Raw genomic sequence first — 22,922 nt, 5'->3', positions numbered from 1 at the left:
TTATATAGAGCCATTTATACAACTCTTGAATAAGACGCGTCGAGCTGTCCGTTTATATAGCTGCTAACCAGCCAAGCCTGTCTTACATATGACGCATCTTAACTAAGTTATTGAACAAGCATTTTGAATAATTTATACGGCGAAATCGCGTCTTATTTAAGTCGCGTCTTATATAAGTTGCGATTTATTTTTCCTCCTATAGTTATTATATTGATGAAAATTTCCCGAAATTTACCTAAAACTAAACCAAAAATGAAGGCTTTTATCGCTATTATGATATCGATTGATCCAGTCGCTTTACAGTTTACATGGTGTATAAAAAGCTGCCAGTATTCATGAATATCCCCTTTCTTTTCTATTACAAAAGATCGTAAGCCCCTGGGAATACGCGATGTTTGCAATTATACATGCAGGGTGTCTCAAAAAAACAAAAACTGAAGTCACTCATTGTTAAAATTTGAATGCCGTGTTCACGAATTTAAGCCCGTGGGGATTTAATGCAACTTATGTATAACATGATAAATACGAAAAATTTGAAATTGTGAATATGATTAAATTTAAATTAGCCTGACCGCGTAACAACGAGTGTTTATTGTGATATTATAGGCATTAAAACTGCAACAATTATGAGTGATTTCAATAGTTTTTTTTGAGACTCCCTGCAGAGCAGATGGCACGCGTGCCAGAAACCACTCAAAACGCCACCGCAAATTAGAGGAACTTCCATGGGAACTTACGCGGTTACGCCAACCATCAGGAGTAGCGCTAACGACAGAGCAAAGAGTTTTCATTGTTTTGCATCACACAGAAACTCACAATACAGACGAAGTATAAAACGCATTTTATCGACGGTTCCCTGATCGAAATTCGCCGCTTAAATCAACCATTATGTACCAAAAACGTCCAAAAGCACTCTACCGAGGAAACGAGCCTAAATCGCAACAAAAGCAATTCGGGTCGTCGCAGAATATCAACACGATGTGCAACCGGCAAATATTGCTGCTGTTTGAGATTTACTTGAAGATTGCCCACACATCAGTGCCTGTCGCAATCCTCTGGTTGTTTCGTGGCTAAACATAGCTATAAAGCTATATAATGTTCTAGGCCTTTAATGGTAAAAGAATCATCCACCACTTACGCATTTTTCACGCTACTTACTTGCGCTTTAACAGTTGGATTTCAGTCATTCGGATTACGTTACATAGACAGTTAAAAAACAATTCAGCAAAAGCTTGTCCTAGCCAGCTTGCCGTCCGCACGAACCCCGGGGACGCAATTTGATTAGCTACGTATTCAATAATAGATTGTGATTTGTTAATGCGATAAATTAATAATGATTGTGATTCAAATAATGATTGTGATGCATGACGTTAGACCGCAAAACTGGGTCTTCGCTAAAGCGAATCTTCTCTTCAATTGAAGAAACAGTTTCGGTAGGGCGTGGGCGTTTTAGTGCTTGTTCTGTCCCGTTTGTCCAGGGCCGAAACTAGAACGATAATTGGGGGGTGTTTATTCATATATTCAGTTCTGCCCGACGGATTTCCATTGTGAGCTATTGCACTTACAAAAGAAATCCGTAGGGCAGAACTGAATATATGAATAAACACCCCCCCATGCAATTATCGTTCTAGTTACGGCCCTGCGTTTGTCTACAGTCGTGGTTCTCTTTCAGGCGTTCTTCAATGTCAGATATTTGTGATATTAATCCACGCCGCTTCTTTAGAGCGTTCACACAGCATCGTCATATGTACTGGCTCCGCTCCAAGTCGACAGTGAACGGCAAGCTCTCTCGTTCAGACTGTATTATTTCCTTTACTCGTTCAGACTGTATATTTCCTTGAACTAAATAATATATATATCTTTCGCTCGGCTAAACGTTTATTGGCAGAGGACACAACTCTGCAAACTTGCCGAAATTACAATGATACAATGATTTACATATATTCCGATGGCGCATAATTTCACACAAAATATCCGCATTGGCGAAGTAAGCTGCAACAAATTGCAAACAAATTATTTCGACGAATAAATTATAGAACATGGATTTCGGCCCCGATGCGCAGACGCTACATTACAATAATTCGATTTATGCAATAATTCGATTTATAAGATATTACAATAGTGTAATAAACGTTATAAATATTATTGGTCATACCTGACATTTTTTCAGTAATACTAAATTATATACTATTATTATTATTATTATTTAAAAATATTTAAACACGGTAACCTTTCAGTTAGCCTGATTTTCAAAGGGCCGTGTATCACACGCATGCAATTAAAAAGAACTAAAATACATTACAGAAATATACAAATATAACTATACATATACATTTCGTGTTGGGTCAAGTGTCGTCAAGAATACGTTTAAATTTTTTAGTACTTATGCCTAATTCTTTCGCTTCATTGGATAAACCATTCCAAAATGATGCAGCTGAGTAACTGAAACTTTTTTTCATGAAATTTGTTTTAGGTTTCCCAAGATCGTAATCGTTATAGTTGCTTCTTAGATTATATCTATCGTTGCTTTTTATTTTGAACATGTTAGAAATTGATGATGGATTTTTTTGATTTCGCATTTTGTGCGAAAGATTTGCTTTGTTGACATTGTATCGTTGATTTAAAGGCTTCCAGTCCAATTCCTTTAGGACATCTTCGCTACTAACTTCGTATGTTTTACCAGTTATGACGCGAGCTGCTCTATTTTGCAATTTCTGAAGTCTATTTTTTAAGTATTCACAACAGTTATCCCATACAAGGCTACAATAGTCAAAGTGTGATAACACAATAGCATTATAAATTTTTATTAGAGTTGATTTTGGGACAAACTTTTTTATTCGTCGCATCATTCCTATTCCTCGTGAAGCTTTGGTGAAAATGTGTTGGATTTGATGGCTCCATGAAAGATTTTGGTCAATTATAACACCTAATGTTTTTGATTTTTGGACCTGTTTAATAACTGATTCGCCGAGTTCAATTTTAGGATTTGATATTAGATTTGAAATTCGTTGTCTTGAGCCAATAATCATATATTCAGTTTTATTTTTATTGAGTGTAAGTTTGTTTGCAAGTAACCATTGATGCACGTTTTCTAAGTCAGTATTTAGGTGTTCTTGTAATTCTTCACTAGTCTTGCCACTGGTTGAAATATTTGTATCATCTGCAAACATGCTTGCCGATGATGAAGTTAGACAATTTGGCAGGTCGTTTATATATAATAGAAACAAAAGTGGTCCAAGGTTAGATCCTTGAGGTATTCCGCATTTAACAGTTCTTGGTTCAGATAATATTTGATCTACCTTGCACATTTGAGTTCTATTAGAAAGATAAGACTGGAACCAGGCGAGCGCGTGATCCCTTATTCCATAGCAATGCATTTTTTTAAATAATATGTTATGGTCAACGCAATCAAACGCCTTCTTAAGATCCAAAAAAATCACTCCATTTAATAAACCCTTGTCCATATTCATTAGCCAGTGGTTTGTATTATTAAGTAGTGAAGTTTGAGTAGAGTGATTTTTCCTAAATCCTGCTTGTTGTTCTACTAGTATTTCATTAGTTTCAAGAAAAATTTCTAGTTGTTCTGTGATAAGTCTGTCAAGTATTTTAGCAACAGAAGATAAAACTGAAATTGGCAGATAAAACTGAAATTGGCGTGCTATAGTAGTGCTATATTGTTTTTAAAAACACTTTGGTGAAATTACTGCTGTCGTGTCCCCGTCAGTAACGTGGAACAAAGCGATATTGGTTCAAAAATATTTGGAACAGTCAGGTTGGCCGAGCAGTCAAAGGCGCCAGACTTATGCCGGTTTTCCACTAGCGATATTTTTCGCGCGAAGCGACTTTATTCCTTTGTATTTGAGCAATTTGTTCCGGATGGTTGCAGTTTAGAGCTCTGGAACAAAAGTAAAATATCGCTTCGCGCGAAAAATATCGCTAGTACTATAGTGGAAAACCGGCTTTAAGATGGTGTACGAGTTCTACAGCCTAGTTCAAGGCCTCTCATTGCGTGTGTTTTATATTTCCGTGACGTCACCGAATGAAACGCGCGCGAGAGGCTTAGCACAAAATGTTTTCCAATATGGCGGAAGCAATCGCAGCGATGGGGGAGTACGCTAAGTATTTAGAGAGCAATGTAAGTTTCTAAATATTTTTTACATAGCTCAATTAAGACGCCACTGCCATATTTTTATATTTTTATACATCTCGCTATTTATAGTAAAAATCAGACCCTTGATGCAGTTACTTCTGCAAAATTAATGTTGATATCAACATTTGCAGAAGAAAACTGCATAACGACACGTAAGGACGAAACTCCGTAATGTCAATAACAACTTAAGTAACAGACGTTCCCAACTTGGCCTTGTAGCTCAGACGCTAGAGCATCGTTTTAGAAATGCGAAGGTCGTGGGTTCGATTCCCACCGCGGTCAAGTAGAATTTCTGCTTGCCCGGTTGGTTATACTTGTGTAGAAAGAACATATAAAAACACATATCATATATATATATATATATATATATATTATATAATTATATATATATTATATATATATATATATATATATATAATATATATATATATATAAAAATATACAAGGCCAATTTTTTGGACATATCTTAAGGCCGGCAAACACTAGAGCTATGTGCTTATCAAAAAGTCATTCGTGGCCATTGGCGTAAGCCAGTTGCTCTCGTGTGCGGGCGACTTTTCAGGCAACTTTTGTCATTCGTACCAGTTACGGACTTACGGCAAATATCGGCATGTTTGATAATTTCTGCCTCGCCTGCCGAAATCTTTCCGTGTGCGGCAAACTGAGAGCTATCTGCTTATGGATTGTTTTAACAGCGCATGCGTAATATACGAAAGCAAACATCCAAGATGGCGTACAGATTGCAAAAACAAAATTATAGATGAAAGTGAAGACGAAGAGGTGTTGTTATTTTGTTGCTGTAGCGTCGGACTATACTAGACGTCCGATTTAAGCACGGTTATCCAAGTGCTATTAATTATATTACCTGCATGTTTGAGAAAGCTTACTAGCTATTTCTGCAATAGCGCATTCCCGTTTCTCTCTGTTTCTTAAATCTGTAGAATTCACATCGTATAAACACCTGTACTCTGGCGAAAGATCAACCAGTTTGTCTTCCAATATGACCTCAGCCACCGATTCGTTTTGCTTTGTTAGCACCGCTATCTTGGATGCTTACTTTTGTATATTACGTATGCGCTGTTAAGACAATCCATAAGCAGATAGCTTTCATTTTGCCACACACGGAAGAATTTCGGCACGCGAGGCAGAATTTATCAAACATGCCGATATTTGCCGTAAGTGGTTCGAATGACCAAAGTTGCCTGAAAAGTCGCCCGCACACGAGAGCAACTGGCTTACGCTAATGGCCACGAATGACTTTTTGCTAAGCACATAGCTCTAGTGTGCGCCGGCCTTTAATATGTTAAAGGACGTTGCAGTGGTAGCTACTCGTCCGGTTGGCCGAGCGGTCTAAGGCGCCAGACTCAAGAACGTCGTGAGGGGTTCTGGTCCACAATGGTGGGCGTGGGTTTGAATCTCACACCTGATATTTTTTAACTAATACTAAATTAGTAGTGTTATAATTATTGTTTTAAAAAAACACTTTTGTGAAATTACTTTTGTTGTTTCCCCATCGATAACGTGGAATAAAGCGATATTGGTTCGAAAATATTGTGAAGAGTCAGGTTGGCCGAGCGGTCGAAGGCACCAGACTTAAGATCGTGTACGAGTTCTGGTCCACAGTTGTGGGCGTTGGTTCGAATCCCACACCTGACAGATTTGGACATGTTAGAAAACAATTTTTGGGATGGTCAAAAATTCCTCATACCTCTTAACGTGAAAAAGAAAGTGAAACATTAAAAAAAGTTATTAGCAATAAAAATAAACGAGATACAATATTTTACAGTGGATATAAAGTTTCAATCCGGATTGCTATACTTTTCTAAAATTTGTTAACATTCACCGAAGGTGTTAAACGAAGGTAAATTCAGTTATATAAATTTTTTAACTTATGAAGTTGAACTGTGATTGGCAGCATTTGGAATATATGTAAATGTTCATAAGCACCTATCGTTTATACTGTAGAATGTGCAACTTCTGAAGAATTTATTGTGCTTCAATTCGCTAATATCAATTTCGGATCGAAGGTAGCTATGTCGGTACCTGTACACGCCTAATCTATAGATCATAAGATTTCCTAACTTATCGTGTCGTACATGTCAGGTTGTTCAAAATCGTGTAGAGTTTAAAAATATGAAACGTTTCTAGAAAAGCCACAAGAGCTAGTCACAAGGGAATAACATTAGTTGTGCAGCCCCGACAACGTAATAAAGAGCAATAAAACTTTCTAGTATCAAGTTATATAAAACTCGTTTTATACCTTAACTCCCTGTGAAATATCGATTTGTTATCGCTGCATGTACAGTGTAGTAATATCATTTGATTCATGAAAAGATTTAAGAATTCCAAAATATTCAGTACTTTCAGGAACAGAAATATTTTCGTAATATATTCAAGCAAGTATACTATGATAAATTCGCACAGAGCTACATGCACGACGATCTTAGAAAGTTAATGAGTAATCTATATACCGTTTCCCCGAGTTGTGAAATATGAAATTTGTGACATGCCACAGGTCCAGAGTTAAAACACCTCATGCAAGCAAATTCCATGTTCGCGTTCCGTTCCCAAGCAAGCAAGCGTTCAGTTCCAAGCTGGTAACTTTCGTGCGAATAAATTAAGCTGAACTTTATTAAATGTTTGTCAAGTAAGAGCTTGCTATTCTACGGATTCAGCACTTTTAGCCAATGGGAAACTGTATTTTAGCGATTGTTTCATTCAATAATGAGACTTTCCGTTCGTTTAACGCCTTCGGTGAATCAATGAATCAATGAATCAATGAATCAATGAATCAATGAATCAATGAATCAATGAATCAATGAATCAATGAATCAATGAATCAATGAATCAATGAATCAATGAATCAATGAATCAATGAATCAATGAATCAATGAATCAATGAATCAATGAATCAATGAATCAATGAATCAATGAATCAATGAATCAATGAATCAATGAATCAATGAATCAATGAATCAATGAATCAATGAATCAATGAATCAATGAATCAATGAATCAATGAATCAATAAATCAATAAATCAATGAATCAATGAATCAATGAATCAATGAATCAATGAATCAATGAATCAATGAATCAATGAATCAATGAATCAATGAATCAATGAATCAATGAATCAATGAATCAATGAATCAATGAATCAATGAATCAATGAATCAATGAATCAATGAATCAATGAATCAATGAATCAATGAATCAATGAATCAATGAATCAATGAATCAATGAATCAATGAATCAATGAATCAATGAATCAATGAATCAATGAATCAATGAATCAATGAATCAATGAATCAATGAATCAATGAATCAATGAATCAATGAATCAATGAATCAATGAATCAATGAATCAATGAATCAATGAATCAATGAATCAATGAATCAATGAATCAATGAATCAATGAATCAATCAATGAATCAATCAATGAATCAATGAATCAATGAATCAATGAATCAATCAATGAATCAATGAATCAATGAATCAATGAATCAATCAATCAATCAATCAATGAATCAATGAATCAATGAATCAATGAATCAATGAATCAATGAATCAATGAATCAATGAATCAATGAATCAATGAATCAATGAATCAATGAATCAATAAATCAATGAATCAATGAATCAATGAATCAATGAATCAATGAATCAATGAATCAATGAATCAATGAATCAATGAATCAATGAATCGATGAATCGATGAATCGATGAATCGATGAATCGATGAATCGATGAATCAATAAATCAATGAATCAATGAATCAATGAATCAATGAATCAATGAATCAATGAATCAATGAATCAATGAATCAATGAATCAATGAATCAATGAATCAATGAATCAATGAATCAATGAATCAATGAATCAATGAATCAATGAATCAATGAATCAATGAATCAATGAATCAATGAATCAATGAATCAATGAATCAATGAATCAATGAATCAATGAATCAATGAATCAATGAATCAATGAATCAATGAATCAATGAATCAATGAATCAATGAATCAATGAATCAATGAATCAATGAATCAATGAATCAATGAATCAATGAATCAATGAATCAATGAATCAATGAATCAATGAATCAATGAATCAATGAATCAATGAATCAATGAATCAATGAATCAATGAATCAATGAATCAATGAATCAATGAATCAATGAATCAATGAATCAATGAATCAATGAATCAATGAATCAATGAATCAATGAATCAATGAATCAATCAATGAATCAATCAATGAATCAATGAATCAATGAATCAATGAATCAATCAATCAATGAATCAATGAATCAATGAATCAATGAATCAATCAATCAATCAATCAATCAACCAACCAACTAACCAACCAATCAATCAATCAACCAATAAATCCATCAATCAATCAAACAATCAATCAATCAATCAAACGAATGTATTTACACACGGCAAAATCTTCGGTATGCCAGCTTATGAAGGGATTAACAATACATGATTACTTATAACTAATTACATAATATTACAAGTTAAAATTTGACTGATTTAAAAGATTGCCGTGTGGTAGTTCAGATTAAGTATTAAAGTATTCGTTTACAGCCCTCCGAAACTGGGAAAGTGATTGTAATTTTCGTAAATTTTCGGGAGGGGTGTTCCACAGTAATGCTTCACTATAGTGGAAGCTTCGCTTTAAATAATTGGTACGCGGCTTAGGAAGATTCAACTTCATTTCAGGATTTCTAAGATCGTAGTCTGAATTGCGAATTGAAAAAAACCTCTGTAGATAGCCAGTAGTATTACCTTTTAGAGTTTTAAGCATCAAGTTAATTTTTAACTTTTTTCGTGTCAATGAGAGGTGGTCCAGATATAGAGTATTAAGTAATGTACCTGCGTTGGTGTCATAGCTAGTCCTCGTAATGACTCTAACTGCTCGATTCTGTAGTTTTTGTAGTTTATTGGTTAACGTTTCGCCAAGTTCCTCCCAGACCGAGCAGCAATAGTCAAAATGAGGTTGTATTAGTGCATGGAGATCTGGATAGCCGTACTCATTGGAATATAAGTTATAATACGTTTTAATGCTCCTATTGCTGAAGCTATCTTTTTACAATGATTGTCGATATGCACTGACCAGGTTAGATTAGCATCTATATGTACTCCAAAGGATTTAACAGAATTTGTCTTGTTAATTACCTTACTATTTAGTTTAACATTTATTTCTTCGTTTATATTTCTTATTCTTTGCCGAGATCCGATTATCATGAACTCTGTTTTAACTATATTGAGGCTTAATTCATTTGTAACAAACTACTCATTTTTCAATTCTAAGTTGATGATATTTTGGAGGTCATTAACCGAATTGGATGCATAGCAGAGACTTGTATCATCAGCAAACATCCTTGGTGTTGCATGGTTCAGAGAATTTGGTAGATCATTTATGTAAATAAGAAATAGAAGGGGTCCTAGCCTGCTACCTTGTGGTACACAACAGGTGACTGGTTCAGAATTTGACAATTGATCACCGACTCTACATTTTTGAGTTCGATCGGTAAGATAGGAATGGAACTAGGACTATTTTTGTCGATGCCATAATTTTGAAGTTTTAAAAGAATGATTTCATGGTCAATTGTGTCGAAAGTTTTTTTTAGATCAATAAAGACAATGCCATTCACTAGGCCGTTGTTAATATTTACAGACCAGTCACATGTGGCTTCCAAAAACGCTGTTATGGTACTGTAAAAAGATCGAAAGCCAGATTGACAGGCATTTATTAGGTTATTATAGGTGTCGTCATAGTAACTGGAGACCATGTGCTCGCTCAATTTTGACATTTTTTTGTTAATTATACATATGAGCCATCACATACGCTGTGACGTTATAATGGTAAAATTTTTGTTAATGATCGGTAACCGAAATCAACACATTCCGAACGCACATCACTAATCTGTGATTACTGCTAGTATTTCTTATGTAGGCGAACAAGTTTAATTAACCTAATTATGTATCGGAGGCAAAATCTTATACTTCACTTGATGTGCCGCAAAAAGCTTTTGAGACCTAAAACCTCATAGACATGCGGAAACTCAGCTTAGCTCCTAATTTGTGTTGTTATTCTTGTTATATTTTTATAAGGTCGAGAAAAGAAGAATATTGGATGAAATTAAAACCTGAGTCTGGTCAACCTTATTGCCCCGCATTTGCTGAGCTATTGAAATAAACGACGCTGTGGCTAAACGTTTATATAAACGTTGAAAATGTCTTCTTTTTACAATCCTGACATGCATGAAGTGTAATACGTGCATGCAGTCTGCATGCATTTTGTGTACAAGATATATTAGCTATATATGTTAATATAGTATAATATAAATATATATATTCTGATAGAAATATTTTTTATTTATATTAAAGGATTAAGATTATGTGACTCACGTGAGGCACTTCTAGCCAATCTTGAGACATCTTGAGAGTCAATATGACAATGATATAATCGGATATGGTCAATCCTTTGATTCTTTTAAACCATATAGCAACTTTAGAGTGTCATTTTCACTAACTTCAATAGGCTACTAAAAGAAAAACTATCGTATGTAGAATGTTGAACATAATCACAAAAGCTTTTTAGTGGCTAAGGTAGATTTTCTTTGTTAAAAGGATCTGCAATGTTTTTTTCCTCTGTTATAATTTCTCAGTGGCGTAGCTATGCAGCCTGGCGATTTAGTAATGCTATGCAAATTTTGTGTTATTATCATTATTCATTTCTTTAGAAATTCATTGTTTTCATGGTCAATGAACACCAAAATATTAGCATAGCATGACCAAATTGTCGGGCTGGCTACGCCACCGTAATTTTTATGCTACGCCACTTTGTTTATTTTCAAAGATGGTACATTAGTTGTTTTTGATATCGATCCTTTACCTCGAATGAGGTTGACACTTTTCCACACGTTGCTTTACATGGGTTTTGTTATTGCTGTTTATACTATTTTGGAATTTTTTTCTACTATTTGGTTGGTTTTGTTTCGTGCAATTTTTGCCTCATAGAAATACCGAGACTTGGGGCTAGTCGCTTTAGTTTTTAAATAATCTCGATGATTCATTAGGTTTTTAATTTCGTTTGTCAGCCAAGGGCTTTTCGTGTCACCAGTGAGGCATATTTATTACCAATAAAAGTAAACATATTTCTTCATTTTTTGCACATTTTAATTGTTTGCATGGGTCTAGTTTGGCTTCAGTATATATTGGACGAATTTAATTAATAGAATAGATCCCTTCTGAATGAGAATTTTTCGTAGATTTTATAGAATCTAGTTTCAACAATTTTAGGAGGCGGTCTGCTGATTGCATCTTTAAAGCATTCAAAAGCTTGGCTTGCGAGGTTGGCCTAAATCATGTAGTGGTCGCTAATGCTATATAGTACGTAACACACCACTCGATTTAACTTTTTCGAAATGCTTGTGATAAATACGTCTATTATTGATGTCGTTTCAGTAGTAGCTCGTGTTGGCTTTGTTATAATTTGTTCCAGATGGTAAATATCAATAATAGCTAATAGTCGTTTACTATGGGCGTGTTTTTTTTTCATTTTCTAACTAATTTCAATTCAAATCGCCCACTTTATGATATTCTTTATTTTCCTACTTAAGTTTGGCTATTTCACTAATCCCTGACTCACATTTAGTATTGAATTTTGACTGAGTGTATCGGAACTTACCTTGGAATATGAAACTAACCTCAGCCTGTAGAAAAACATAAACACTCCAAAAATCAATAATTAATTGAGGAACAAATGAAATTTCAGTCAGCAAAATCCTTTCTTTTTCCAAAATTTGATTTATATAATGAATGTTTTGATCACGAGCGGGCAAGATGAAATTCTGAGCTCGCAAAATGAAATTCTGAGCGGACAAGCTGAATTTTTGAGCGAGCAAGATAACCTTTTCCAGACGAAATAATAATAATTATACAGCCCTATGCTGCCATCTATTTAAATTATACAAAAGAAATTAATACTCTCTCGTTCATACATTCATCCCAACAAACTTTGCTTTAGTAATATTGACTGCGTAACATGAATAAAATAGACCTTATGCATAATGACGTCACAAAGCGTGATTATGATTAGTTGTCACAGCTGGAAACTTTCGAAACGAAACGTTTCACTCTGTCGACATAACTATAATAACACGAAATAAAACCGTCTATGATGGCTATGAAGTACATCTTTATGATTCGTCACATCATATAAACACAGCCGCAGGTGCCTGAGAGCAAAATTTGATTAAACTCGACACGTCTCCGGTTAACATTTGAGCACAAATTGGGAATTAATTGGCTGGATGTATAGACCACTGCAATATTTTATTAATGCCACTAAATGCCCCAAGAGTCGTTTCGAAATTGGGCCACGCTGATTAGTACGACTATATCAAAGTGATGTACGGCAAGGATTGGGAGTAAAGATGCATCCATTCCAAAACCGAGTAATAATTTTTCTGCTCGTTTTCCTTCGTCGCAATGGACTCTGTTTGGATTTCTGCTTCAATGCTAGCCTCGAAGGTAATAAAAAATATCTCATTTTAATCGACGAAATTAACTTGTTCAGGGTCTATATTCACTTCCACTAAGTCAATGCATAATATGCTTAATATTTAAATATGTGAACAACTAATACTATAGCTAGAGAAATTATATAATAATATAAGATATTTAGCTACGTTAATTCCATGCAGCTAAATAAATTATCTTTCTACCAAACAGGCTCTCGGCTCAACAGTTCAGTTCTAAAGAGGACACAGGTTTCGAACGAAATTGATTGCATAATATCGTGCGTACAAGAACCATGTTGCAGATCTCTGAACTATATGGAAAGATTACCGAAAGGACACGCCAGTCTCTGTGAGATGCTACACGATGTCATTTTTGATACCTCAAGAGGGTTGCAAAAGAATTCCTCTTATGATTATGTTTTTTTCACTGCGCCACAGAAGGTAGATTTCTTACTCATATAAACGAACAAAGATCGCGGGACTTGCAGAAATAGTAAAAAAATGATGTTAGTTTTGTTCTCAGTACTTAATGTATGATGATGATATTTATATACAAATTCCGCACACCAGAGCATGCATTGCATACAAAAAATAAAATCCAATATGGTGGTGCAAAATGAATTGGTGGCTAAGGCCATATTTGATTTTTACTTCCGTATACATACGCGGTTAAGACAATTCATTTCTTTAGAAATTCATGGTTTTCACAGGCAATCAACATCAAAATATTAGCATAGCACGACTAAATTGTCGGGCTGGCTACGCCACTGAAAATAATCATCCTAATTCTGCATAATGTTTTTCTGCCATTTGACAAGATGCAATTGGCTATGGCCGGTTTGTTGCAGAAGTTACATTAATTTTCACGATAGGATTACTATACAAGCGCAAAAAGATTGGCGTCTTGTTACGCGGTGCAATTTTTTAATTTCATGCAACTTTCAATGCAATTCTACTTTTAAGAAATGTAAGTTTGGAAACTAAGAAAATATTATTTTTATTAATTACTGCATAGACGCTAATAATTCTTACATTTTGAATAACAAAGTAGAATTGCCGGCATTGCAAGTTGAAAGAAAATTTGCACCGTGTACCAGGGGCGTAAAAGATAAAGCTCTTCTACTTTAAATGCGAAAGAGACAAAGCAGCTTGTAAATTATTTTTTAATTATCACACCGTAATTTGCATGTGCAAAATGTAGCTATATTTCTTGTGTAATGCGTCTTAGAATAATCGATGAAATGAAAAATACTTAGTCACCTGCCGAAACCTATTAAGCATAACACAGGGTGTTCTTTTCATAACAGGTATACAATGAACGATGCACCGAAAAAGGTATTTTATTATTTTTATTAGAGGCGTAGCTGGAAGCTTAATTCGAGGGAGCATATTATTCATCTTGTGCCCGGATGATTTCTAAGTTTTTCTTCCTACGTTTTGTAATTAATATGAGTACAGCACTATATGAATATGCATCCTCCAGTTAGACCGTCCAACTATACGATCCTGTATATTATTCATGCATGTTGACGTGTTCTGCATTATTTATTCCCTTTGAAATAAATTGTTCTCACGGCATGAGAATAAGGCCTGTTTTCCACTTCAACAGTACGTAGCGTAATGTATCGTATTTCTATGTGTTTCCGAGTATTCGACCAGAACTGATGACTCTAAAAAGATACGGTACGTTTTGCTAGGATACGGTTGAAGTGGAAAACGACCGTAAGCCTATTATAGGATCATTTGCTAAGTTTGCCTTTAATTATCCCCGAGCCGGTGCGGATCATTGTGCGAGGGTACTAATTCCGCTCGGATATTTATACCCACGATATGCAAATGCGAAATCAAAGTCGCCCGCCATTATGCAATGGACCTCACGCCATGGACGGTCTTCTACGTTTTACGCATGCGCCAGTGTGAACTGCTAAGCTCTTGATTGGTCGAGACAAAAATTTATATTTTCAAACGTCAATGAATAACTGTCATTTAGCAAAATTTTGATGAAATTTACAAATTTATATTTTTATAGGTATGGACATAGGCGGCCCAGAACTGATCTCACTGACCTCGCGCGACGCTTATGTTGTCTGAACAGTTTTATATAATGACAAGGTAGGCAACTCTCACGCCAAATAAGCTAAAAACGCACGACGGTTGACCCAAACACTTTCACAAAACCGCAAATATTTCATAAAAATATGGCGAATAAGAAAAAAAAAAGTACAACACATTAAACTTGAATAATTTTACTACATTTATACTATATTTTTAGCATTCAAATGTATTCCTATGCATGTATAAAACGTGAATGTTTTTTGGGTTTATGGCAAATATATTTCAAAACCTATGCTGGGGACACCTTGCCTATACCTTCGTCATATTTTTAAATTGAGAATAGAAAGCTGATTGGCTCTTTTTAAACGACAGCCAATCAGCTTTCTATTCTCAATTTAAAAATATGACGAAGGTATAGGCAAGGTGTCCCCAGCATAGGTTTTGAAATATATTTGCCAGAAACCCAAAAAACATTCACGTTTTATACATGCATAGGAATACATTTGAATGCTAAAAATATAGTATAAATGTAATAAAATTATTCAAGTTTAATGTGTTGTACTTTTTTTTCTTATTCGCCATATTTTTATGAAATATTTGCGGTTTTGTGAAAGTGTTTGGGTCAACCGTCGTGCGTTTTTAGCTTATTTGGCGTGAGAGTTGCCTACCTTGTCATAATATAAGACTGTTCAGACAACATGAGCGTAGCGCGAGGTCAGTGAGATCAGTTCTGGGCCGCCTATGGTATGGAATATATTTATTTTTACTAAATTAGGGGGAAACTCGAATAATGTCAGACTTTTCACGATTTAACAAATAACAAGATCAAATTTTCGACCAAATTCACCGTGTATAATGAACTGGGAATATTTTACACTTGATAATATTTCATCCGGCAGACCGGCACAGCTTTAAAAAGTAATTCTTTTGTGGTAAACACAACTTTTATATTCTCAAATGTTTTTCACTATAAATCTGTATGTGTTATGTGATAAACGACATTATAATTTCATTATAAACTCCGTTTTCATAATGACAAAAAGAAAACAAAATCAAAACATTCCCGTACAAAAACCGGTCGAAGCGTTGTATGAGACGTCTGATGTTATATTTCATGGCATTTAATAATTAAAATAATTTACCATAACACTGACTATAGATGAGTAACTTAACTTCAAGAAAAATGTAAGAATCTTGTCGTATTTTTGCCATTTTTTTCAAAAAAATATGAGGGCAAACATTGATTCTTTAAAAATATACCGCCGTTGCGAGTTGCTATGACTACAGTGTTTCCACATGCAGAAAAATATTTCCATACTTTTATCAATTTCTATTTCTCACATACCATCAGATACCATGTACCCTCCAAAACCCCCAAACCACATAAAATTTCTAACAATCATTATCTAATTTCGTTTAACCGAGGCGAGGGGTTGCTGCATGCATGTATTTCTAGTACAGGGGCTGGTTGTTCGAAAGATGATAACTTATCCAACGGATAAGTCCTATCCAACGGATAAATCTGCTATTCAGTGGATAGTTATCCATTGGATAAAAACGCGTTGCACGAAGCGTGGATAGTGAAGTGGATAGCTATCCTATAGATAAGTTAAAATATACCGGAAGAAAACAGGATTATCCTGAAATTTCGTACCACAACGTCAGCTGTTGCTAAGCATTTACAACATTGAATTCATAATCATTACGAATTCTCGAGTATAGTTACTGAATGGAAAAGACTTGAACAAGTGATTTGCTCGAACTTTACATCATAGTGATTTTATTAATTAAACACATTGCAATTTTATTCCTTGACCTTGCAACGCTTTGCTATTCGGTTCCATAGCAAATTTAGGAACACTACATTAATGTTCGTGAATGAAATTACTTAGATACTAGCAAGTTTCCTTGGAATAGGTTGAATCTTTCTTTGCATATTCGCGTTTATAAACTGATTAGAAGCGTATAGTAAATTTACCGCCTGTTATAAATGCGAGGATCTCCAAAAAATCGCCGCTCGGAACGGAATGTGTAGGCAACGTGAAACGCTGCTGCGACAAATTGCACTTCGAAAACATTTCTAATAGTGAATACAATAATGATGTGTATTAGTTTGTTGAAACACAGTAACAGGAATATGGCATTTTGTCCTATTTTATATAAATGTTTACAGTGTTACCTTGTATCTTTGAATTTATCCACTCCATGGATAGTGGATTTAAACTACCTCCGGACCTTGGATAAATTTATCCGGTAGATAGCGATTTTTATCCGCTGGATAAAGTTATCCAAGCTTCGAGCAACGCAAATCACACAATGGATAAAACTTATCCGTTGGATAGTGAGTCATCCGTTGGATAGCGACTTATCCACCTTTCGAACAACCGGCCCCAGGAATATAATTATCGTTCTCGCGGCGCCCTTGATAAAGATCGATCTTATATTAGAAGACGGATTTCTATCTGCTCGCAGACCGAATTAGGGGGCCGGAAATTTTTCCCGTCAATTCAGTCTGCGAGTAGGCTAAGCGATTTCCGTCTAAGACACAAAACTCGACGAAGACCGGTAACTCGTTTGTATCCCAATGTATTCCGCAAAGCTTAATTACCAGTCTTTTATTTCTATTTTGGGCAAAAATTTGTCTGATTTATTCGTCAGATATAAATTTAGGACGAGTCGTTTGAACGGAAAAGTTGGACGGAGAAATTAAGACGAAGAACCTACGGTTTACCGAATTTATATTAAGACCTGTTAACCGTCTGCATCGAGTTTTGTGTCTCAGACGGAAATCCGTCTTCGAATAATTTTTATAAATTCGGCTAATGTCCTTTGAGTTTTACTATAAAATACATCGAGTGAAAGGGACCTTAGTAACTGAATTCGTACAGCATTATATGATTTTTACATCCACTTGCAGGAGATTTTGATCTCACATTTGAAAGCGCTGAAAACTTTATTCTACTTGATCAAAATGTGCCGAAGATGTCCAACATGACACTAATGTTCTGGATGAATACGCTGAAAGCAGACGAAATGACAGTTTTTTCCTACAGAACGAGGGAAGGTGCCGAAGAATTTATGCTTAAAATGAAGAAAGAAAAGATAATCGTTGAAGTCCAATCGCTTAAAAAGTATGAGAAATATGTGTTTGTATTATGCATGTGGAATAACGAAATTGCTTTCTATGCGTTTTTAACATTTAAAAAGGTTGAAGGAAAATAAATTTCGCCACTCGACGTAACCACTGACGGCCAAAGGCAAAACATTATGGGAAATTATTTAACTCTTTCGTGGTTTTGTCTTTTTTATGGAAATTCATGCAAATTTCACATTTATTAAGTGTTTTTGTGAGTGACGTGAAACTTGGAAATTAGAAGACAAATATATTGCAACTTCTTTAATCAATGTTGATTAATGAGTTGTATGATCGACGCGTGTTTGATCACTTAATAACAATCCTTTTGTCTTCGAAATGAATTAATAATCATCGAAATTAGATAATTGGGTTATCGTCGTTCTTATATACAGCGAGTGTCTCTGAAAAAATCCCTATGAATGAAATTACCAGACCTATGGGAGCGATATTTTCAATGTAATGATTTAATCCTTATGCAATATGAAAGAGCTGTAATTTCGCTTCCCAATGATATATCTTTCTTCAGTTCGTAACAGCAAGAAATAATGAAATACATTTTTCAAAATTTAAGCCACCATTAAGTCAAAATTAGTGACCGAAATCAAACTTGCCTGCTTGAAAAACGGCAGGTAAAACGAAGCAAATTTGAATTTTTCAAAATTGGAATCTATTATCCCCGAGCCGGCGCGAAGCGCCGTGCGAGGGTACTAATTCCGCTGGGAGATTTATTACACCCGGGTATTGTGACAGAACATAGCGGAATCCAAAGTTGCTCAAATTCTATGTCGTGGACCGTGGACGTTCAATGGTCATGGTACTTGTGCGCATGCGTGAAATGCGAACGAGTGTAGACTGGTAATCAACGAACGTTCTGATTGGCTAAGACATAAAGTTTGTAATTCAATGAGAACGTCAGCAATTTAACTGTCATTTCGTAAACATTTTTGTAAAAACGTTTCATAAACTTTGTGCAAAGAAAGTAAAACGAGAAGAAACAAGATATATGAAGCATGACAGATAGCAAAGATGAACGTGGATACAGTCAAAACAAAGCCGTGTAAGAGGAATAATTCATAATCTGCAAGCTTATAAATGTTTTCAAAGACAAAGGGTACGTGTTTACTTTGTTTATCTTGTACTTGTTTCGCGGTAAGAATGAGCCGTATTTGTATACTTTTCAGCTTTGTATGCCGTCCATTTGTTAAATTTTCAGCTTTTTCTGCCAACGCATAAACCTGTGAAGGGCTATTACACCTTTGCTTTAACTTCAAAAAGTGTTTTTGAAAGTGTAATTTGAATTTTGGTATCAAAAATACACACTATATTTATAAAGTATACTGAAACTTAGCCGCCGGCGTTGACTGCAATTACAGAATGAAATAACATTTGAAGTTTTTTCTTTGTCTGTGAAGATTTTGTACTGTTTTAATCGTTTGAAACTTCGATTTTAAACCGTTACTTAATTGCTGGCATGGTATAATGCAGCAAAATTGAACGGGCAATGTTTACACTAGCTTTGTGATTATTTTTGTATTGAATGATGGAAACTTTAAGACTGATTTGAGTTTAGTGTCATTTCATAATATAAGTTTAGGTCAGGTTAACTCAGGAAATTGTGTACTTGGTTTGAAATAGCGAGGGGTTGCTGCATGCATGTATTTCTAGTAGACTTTTAATCATGCGTGTTTAAGCCAATCAGATTGTGGAATTAAATTCCAGGCGGTGAGAGAATGTTGTAGCTTTCGACGGGCAATTTTTAACAGACAATTACTTTGCCATTTCTGGCTATTATGCATGGCATAAAAAAGATGTCGTTTAAAAGATAAATAACTCCTTTCTCTTGTACCTTGAAAAATAAATCGTGTGGCTCAATATTTAATACTAGAAATACATGCATGCAGCAACCCCTCGCAATTTTAAAGGAAGCAAAATATTTCGTGCGCTACCCTGATCTAACTTTCTACGCTAATATTATGAAATAACTCGTGCAAATTTTTCGGAAACAAAAACAGTCGTAAAGGTGAACAGAAATCTCCTGTTTGCCAGTTGCATTACGTTGCAGTTTAAGTGAGTGTTAAACTTTTCTATTGCTAAACCTTCAAAACATCAAAACAGCACAATTAATTATACTGAATAACCATACAAGCACTAAACGTCGAGTGTCGTTTTTCAGTTATTTATTTTATTCAATGATTTTAGCGACTATATAAGCTGCAAAGTGATATTTATTTTATCAAAACTCTGAAGTACACTTTTGAGAACTCTTTTTAAAGTTTAAGCGATGATGTAAAGCCTTAAACGATCGGTTAGCTTCTAGTAAAACGACATACCAAGCTCGTACTTGTTAAAATAACAATGCATTCTTACCGCAAACACTGAACAAGCAAAATATCAGTAGACACCTACCACTTCAAAGATTATAAACTACGAGTCGTTGCTATTCCACTAACTGTTTCTGTGCTGTGATGTTCTTTAAATCTTTTGTTATTGTTTTAATATTTGACTCCATGATTTCATTTAATATTTTTAAAAAATAGTTTGCAAAATGACGGTTAAAATGCTGACACTCTCATGCATGCTCTCTTTTTGTCTTAGCCAATCAGCAAGTTGTAGTCGACCATTCTTTCTTCGTTCAAATTTCGTGCATGCGCAAAACTAACATGACCATTAAACGTCCATGACATTTGGGCAACTTTGGATTCGCCTATGTTCTGTCAGAATACCCGGGTTTGATTCCTAATAACCGGGCGGGATTAGTACTCTCGCACAGCGCTTCGCGCTGGCTCGGGGATTAAAAAATAGAAACTTTTTTCGTGTTTCTATACAGTTATAGAAACACGCGTGGGTGGATGGGAGAACGAGAAATATAATGGGCGAGTTTTTCCACGTTATTTTGAGTTCTTGCAAACTCCCACAAGTGTTTCTGTAACTATAATATAGAAACACAGGGAAAATAATTTTCATTTTTTCTATAATACCACTCAATAAAAAGATTTCATACAAATGTTATATTTCGATTCAATTACAAATCTCATTACATCGCTTTGCCTGTCAAGTTCGGCGGGAAAACTTCCGTATTTCTATAAATACAGTTATGGGGGGAGGTATACTGAAAGTCAGTCAGTTGCTCATACCTGTTACAAAGACAAACTGTTCATGTTCAACCTAGTTATACTTTTTACTAAATTTTTGTGGAGTTAAATCCCAAGGCTTTAATGCTATTTTTAAGGTATTTCTTTATTCCGCCAATAAATGACGGTTATTGGCATCACGTGGCGGTAACATGGTCTCTTGGAATATACAGTGTTTCTCTTGATGGTATATTAGTGTACAGTGGTGATGGTCTTTCTTCTGGCCAACCGTTGAAAGCTGATGGTGTCTTTGTCATCGAGAGTTCATACTCGGGCAAATTGAGTCAATTAAATGTATGGAGTGATTTAAAGTCCACTACTGCGGATCTCGATATAAATTCCAATCCACAAAGCTGTTTAACTGACGAAGTTGGAAATGTTATTAATTGGCGTTTCCTTGACGACAGCTATCATGCTGTGGTTGGCAAGGAACTAATAAGTTCGTGTAAGCCGCTTCGAAAGAGTAAGTCGAATATTAATAATTATTTTTGAAATTTCTCAAAGCAAATGGAGTACACTTAGCGGTTGTAAAATGTTCGTAGGTACATAATAATTGAAAACTGGCTCGTCTGACGTCATGCATGCATCTAACTTTTTTTTACTCTAGATCCTGATTATGACTTTATCATGAAAAAACCATCATCAAACGAATTTAACATGATAAAGTTAGGAAGTATTTCAAGTCTTGAGGCTTTCACAATAACAACCTGGTTAAAACACGAAGAGAGGACGCAATATGACTCCAAATCTATGGAATATGTTGATTACAGGAGTGCTAACGGAACAAAGTTGGTATCACTTTATTTTACTGCAGAATATTTCATCTTGAAAATAATCGGCACTTTTGCAAGGCAAGTTTTTCTGACAAATAATTTTGTCTTAATAATCCCTTTGGTATTTTCTGTTGAAACGCCATTAGACTGAAGTAGTCTGACAGGTTTTTTTTCTCTATTGAAATATAACTTTTATAAGTTGTGTCTTGCGTAAATGAGGGAAGATGTCATGTGTCATAATCGCCGATTACCTCCTGAGGGATGGGTCTGGAGGAATGGGGAACTTCTAGTTAGGCTATATTTAGGAATGGTACTATTAAAGTGGTACACCAAAAAAGATCATTTGCATAGTTAAAAATTAGAAATATTGAAATATGTTGAATTAGAAATGTATGACTGTTCTAATTCTAGTTCACAGCACGGACAATCGTACCGAAGTTAATTTGAGTATATTGCGGCAAAAACTCTTCCTTGGTTCTACCATAAACAAACCTCTGAAACCACTAAAGCATACTTGGCACACTGATGTCTTTGCTTCGAACTAGACTCTAGCTAAAAAACAGATATTAAGTGTGTTAAGATATTTAGATATTTTCATATTTATAATATGCGGCAAAATAATGACCTTTTAATTTGTCGTGTAGCACCTTAAAGACTTATTTACTCGCTTAACATTAGCCCTGTTGCACTATGCAATTGAAACTTGTCAAGCATTTCTACTTTTGAGATATGTAAATTTCGCAACTAGTAAGCTTTTAGGGTTTTACACTCCATGGACGTTTCATAGACTTACATTTTGAAGACTTTTTAGTAATTTAGCTACATCTCTTAAAAAGAAAATTACATTGCCTTAAATCGTTTTGAGAATTTTCGTCTACGCATTCGTTTTATAAATATAAGATGTCGGCGGTGAGTCGCTAGCCACGCTGGTCTAAATTAACTAAATCTCACCCCACTCGTGTAGGCTCATATATTGTCAGCGGACAACATACATAAAATTGAGAGCAGTGTGAAGTGCGTAAAACGAAAATTTTCTAATTTTGATGCGAAGACTGCTGAAGAAGACTGAGCCCTCTATACTGGGAGAAAATTTGCCAAATATGACCACCGTGAATTAACTAATCATTTATTAATT

At 34.9% G+C, this 22,922-nt stretch overlaps 2 protein-coding genes across 2 annotated transcripts in view; both read left to right on the top strand.

Moving 5' to 3' along the window:
- The window catches only part of LOC114540583 (betaine--homocysteine S-methyltransferase 1-like), a 40,760-nt gene extending 30,331 nt beyond the window's left edge, over positions 1 to 10,429 (top strand). Inside the window, exon 10 of the mRNA XM_028560722.1 lies at positions 10,279 to 10,429. Coding sequence (XP_028416523.1) covers positions 10,279 to 10,363 — 85 coding nt within the window. The 3' untranslated portion in view covers positions 10,364 to 10,429. The remainder of the gene's footprint in view (positions 1 to 10,278) is intronic.
- Positions 10,430 to 12,914: 2,485 nt separating this feature from the next.
- On the top strand, positions 12,915 to 21,938 carry LOC114540189 (sushi, von Willebrand factor type A, EGF and pentraxin domain-containing protein 1-like). The gene is made up of 5 exons (XM_028560467.1): positions 12,915 to 13,133; positions 14,000 to 14,027; positions 17,665 to 17,878; positions 21,113 to 21,477; positions 21,622 to 21,938. Exons 1-5 carry the CDS (start codon positions 13,008 to 13,010, stop codon positions 21,936 to 21,938), a joined length of 1,050 nt encoding a protein of 349 aa, XP_028416268.1. The 5' UTR covers positions 12,915 to 13,007.
- The last annotated feature ends 984 nt before the right edge of the window (positions 21,939 to 22,922 follow it).

This window comes from Dendronephthya gigantea, unplaced genomic scaffold (assembly GCF_004324835.1).
Source record: "Dendronephthya gigantea isolate DGI-Jeju-01 unplaced genomic scaffold, DenGig_1.0 000003F, whole genome shotgun sequence".
NCBI classification, from domain to species: Eukaryota; Metazoa; Cnidaria; class Anthozoa; order Malacalcyonacea; family Nephtheidae; genus Dendronephthya; species Dendronephthya gigantea.
Note: the sequence above shows the minus strand (reverse complement) of the source record. Positions and strands in the feature narration are given on the sequence as shown.

Excerpts from the sequence above, each read along its gene's own strand:
- LOC114540189 (XM_028560467.1), top strand. The coding sequence starts at position 13,008 with ATGGAAAGATTACCGAAAGGACACGCCAGTCTCTGTGAGATGCTACAC. Across the intron at positions 14,028-17,664 it reads TGAACGATGCACCGAAAAAG|GAGATTTTGATCTCACATTT; the intron begins GTATTTTATTAT and ends ATCCACTTGCAG. Across the intron at positions 17,879-21,112 it reads GAAGTCCAATCGCTTAAAAA|GTATTTCTTTATTCCGCCAA; the intron begins GTATGAGAAATA and ends GCTATTTTTAAG.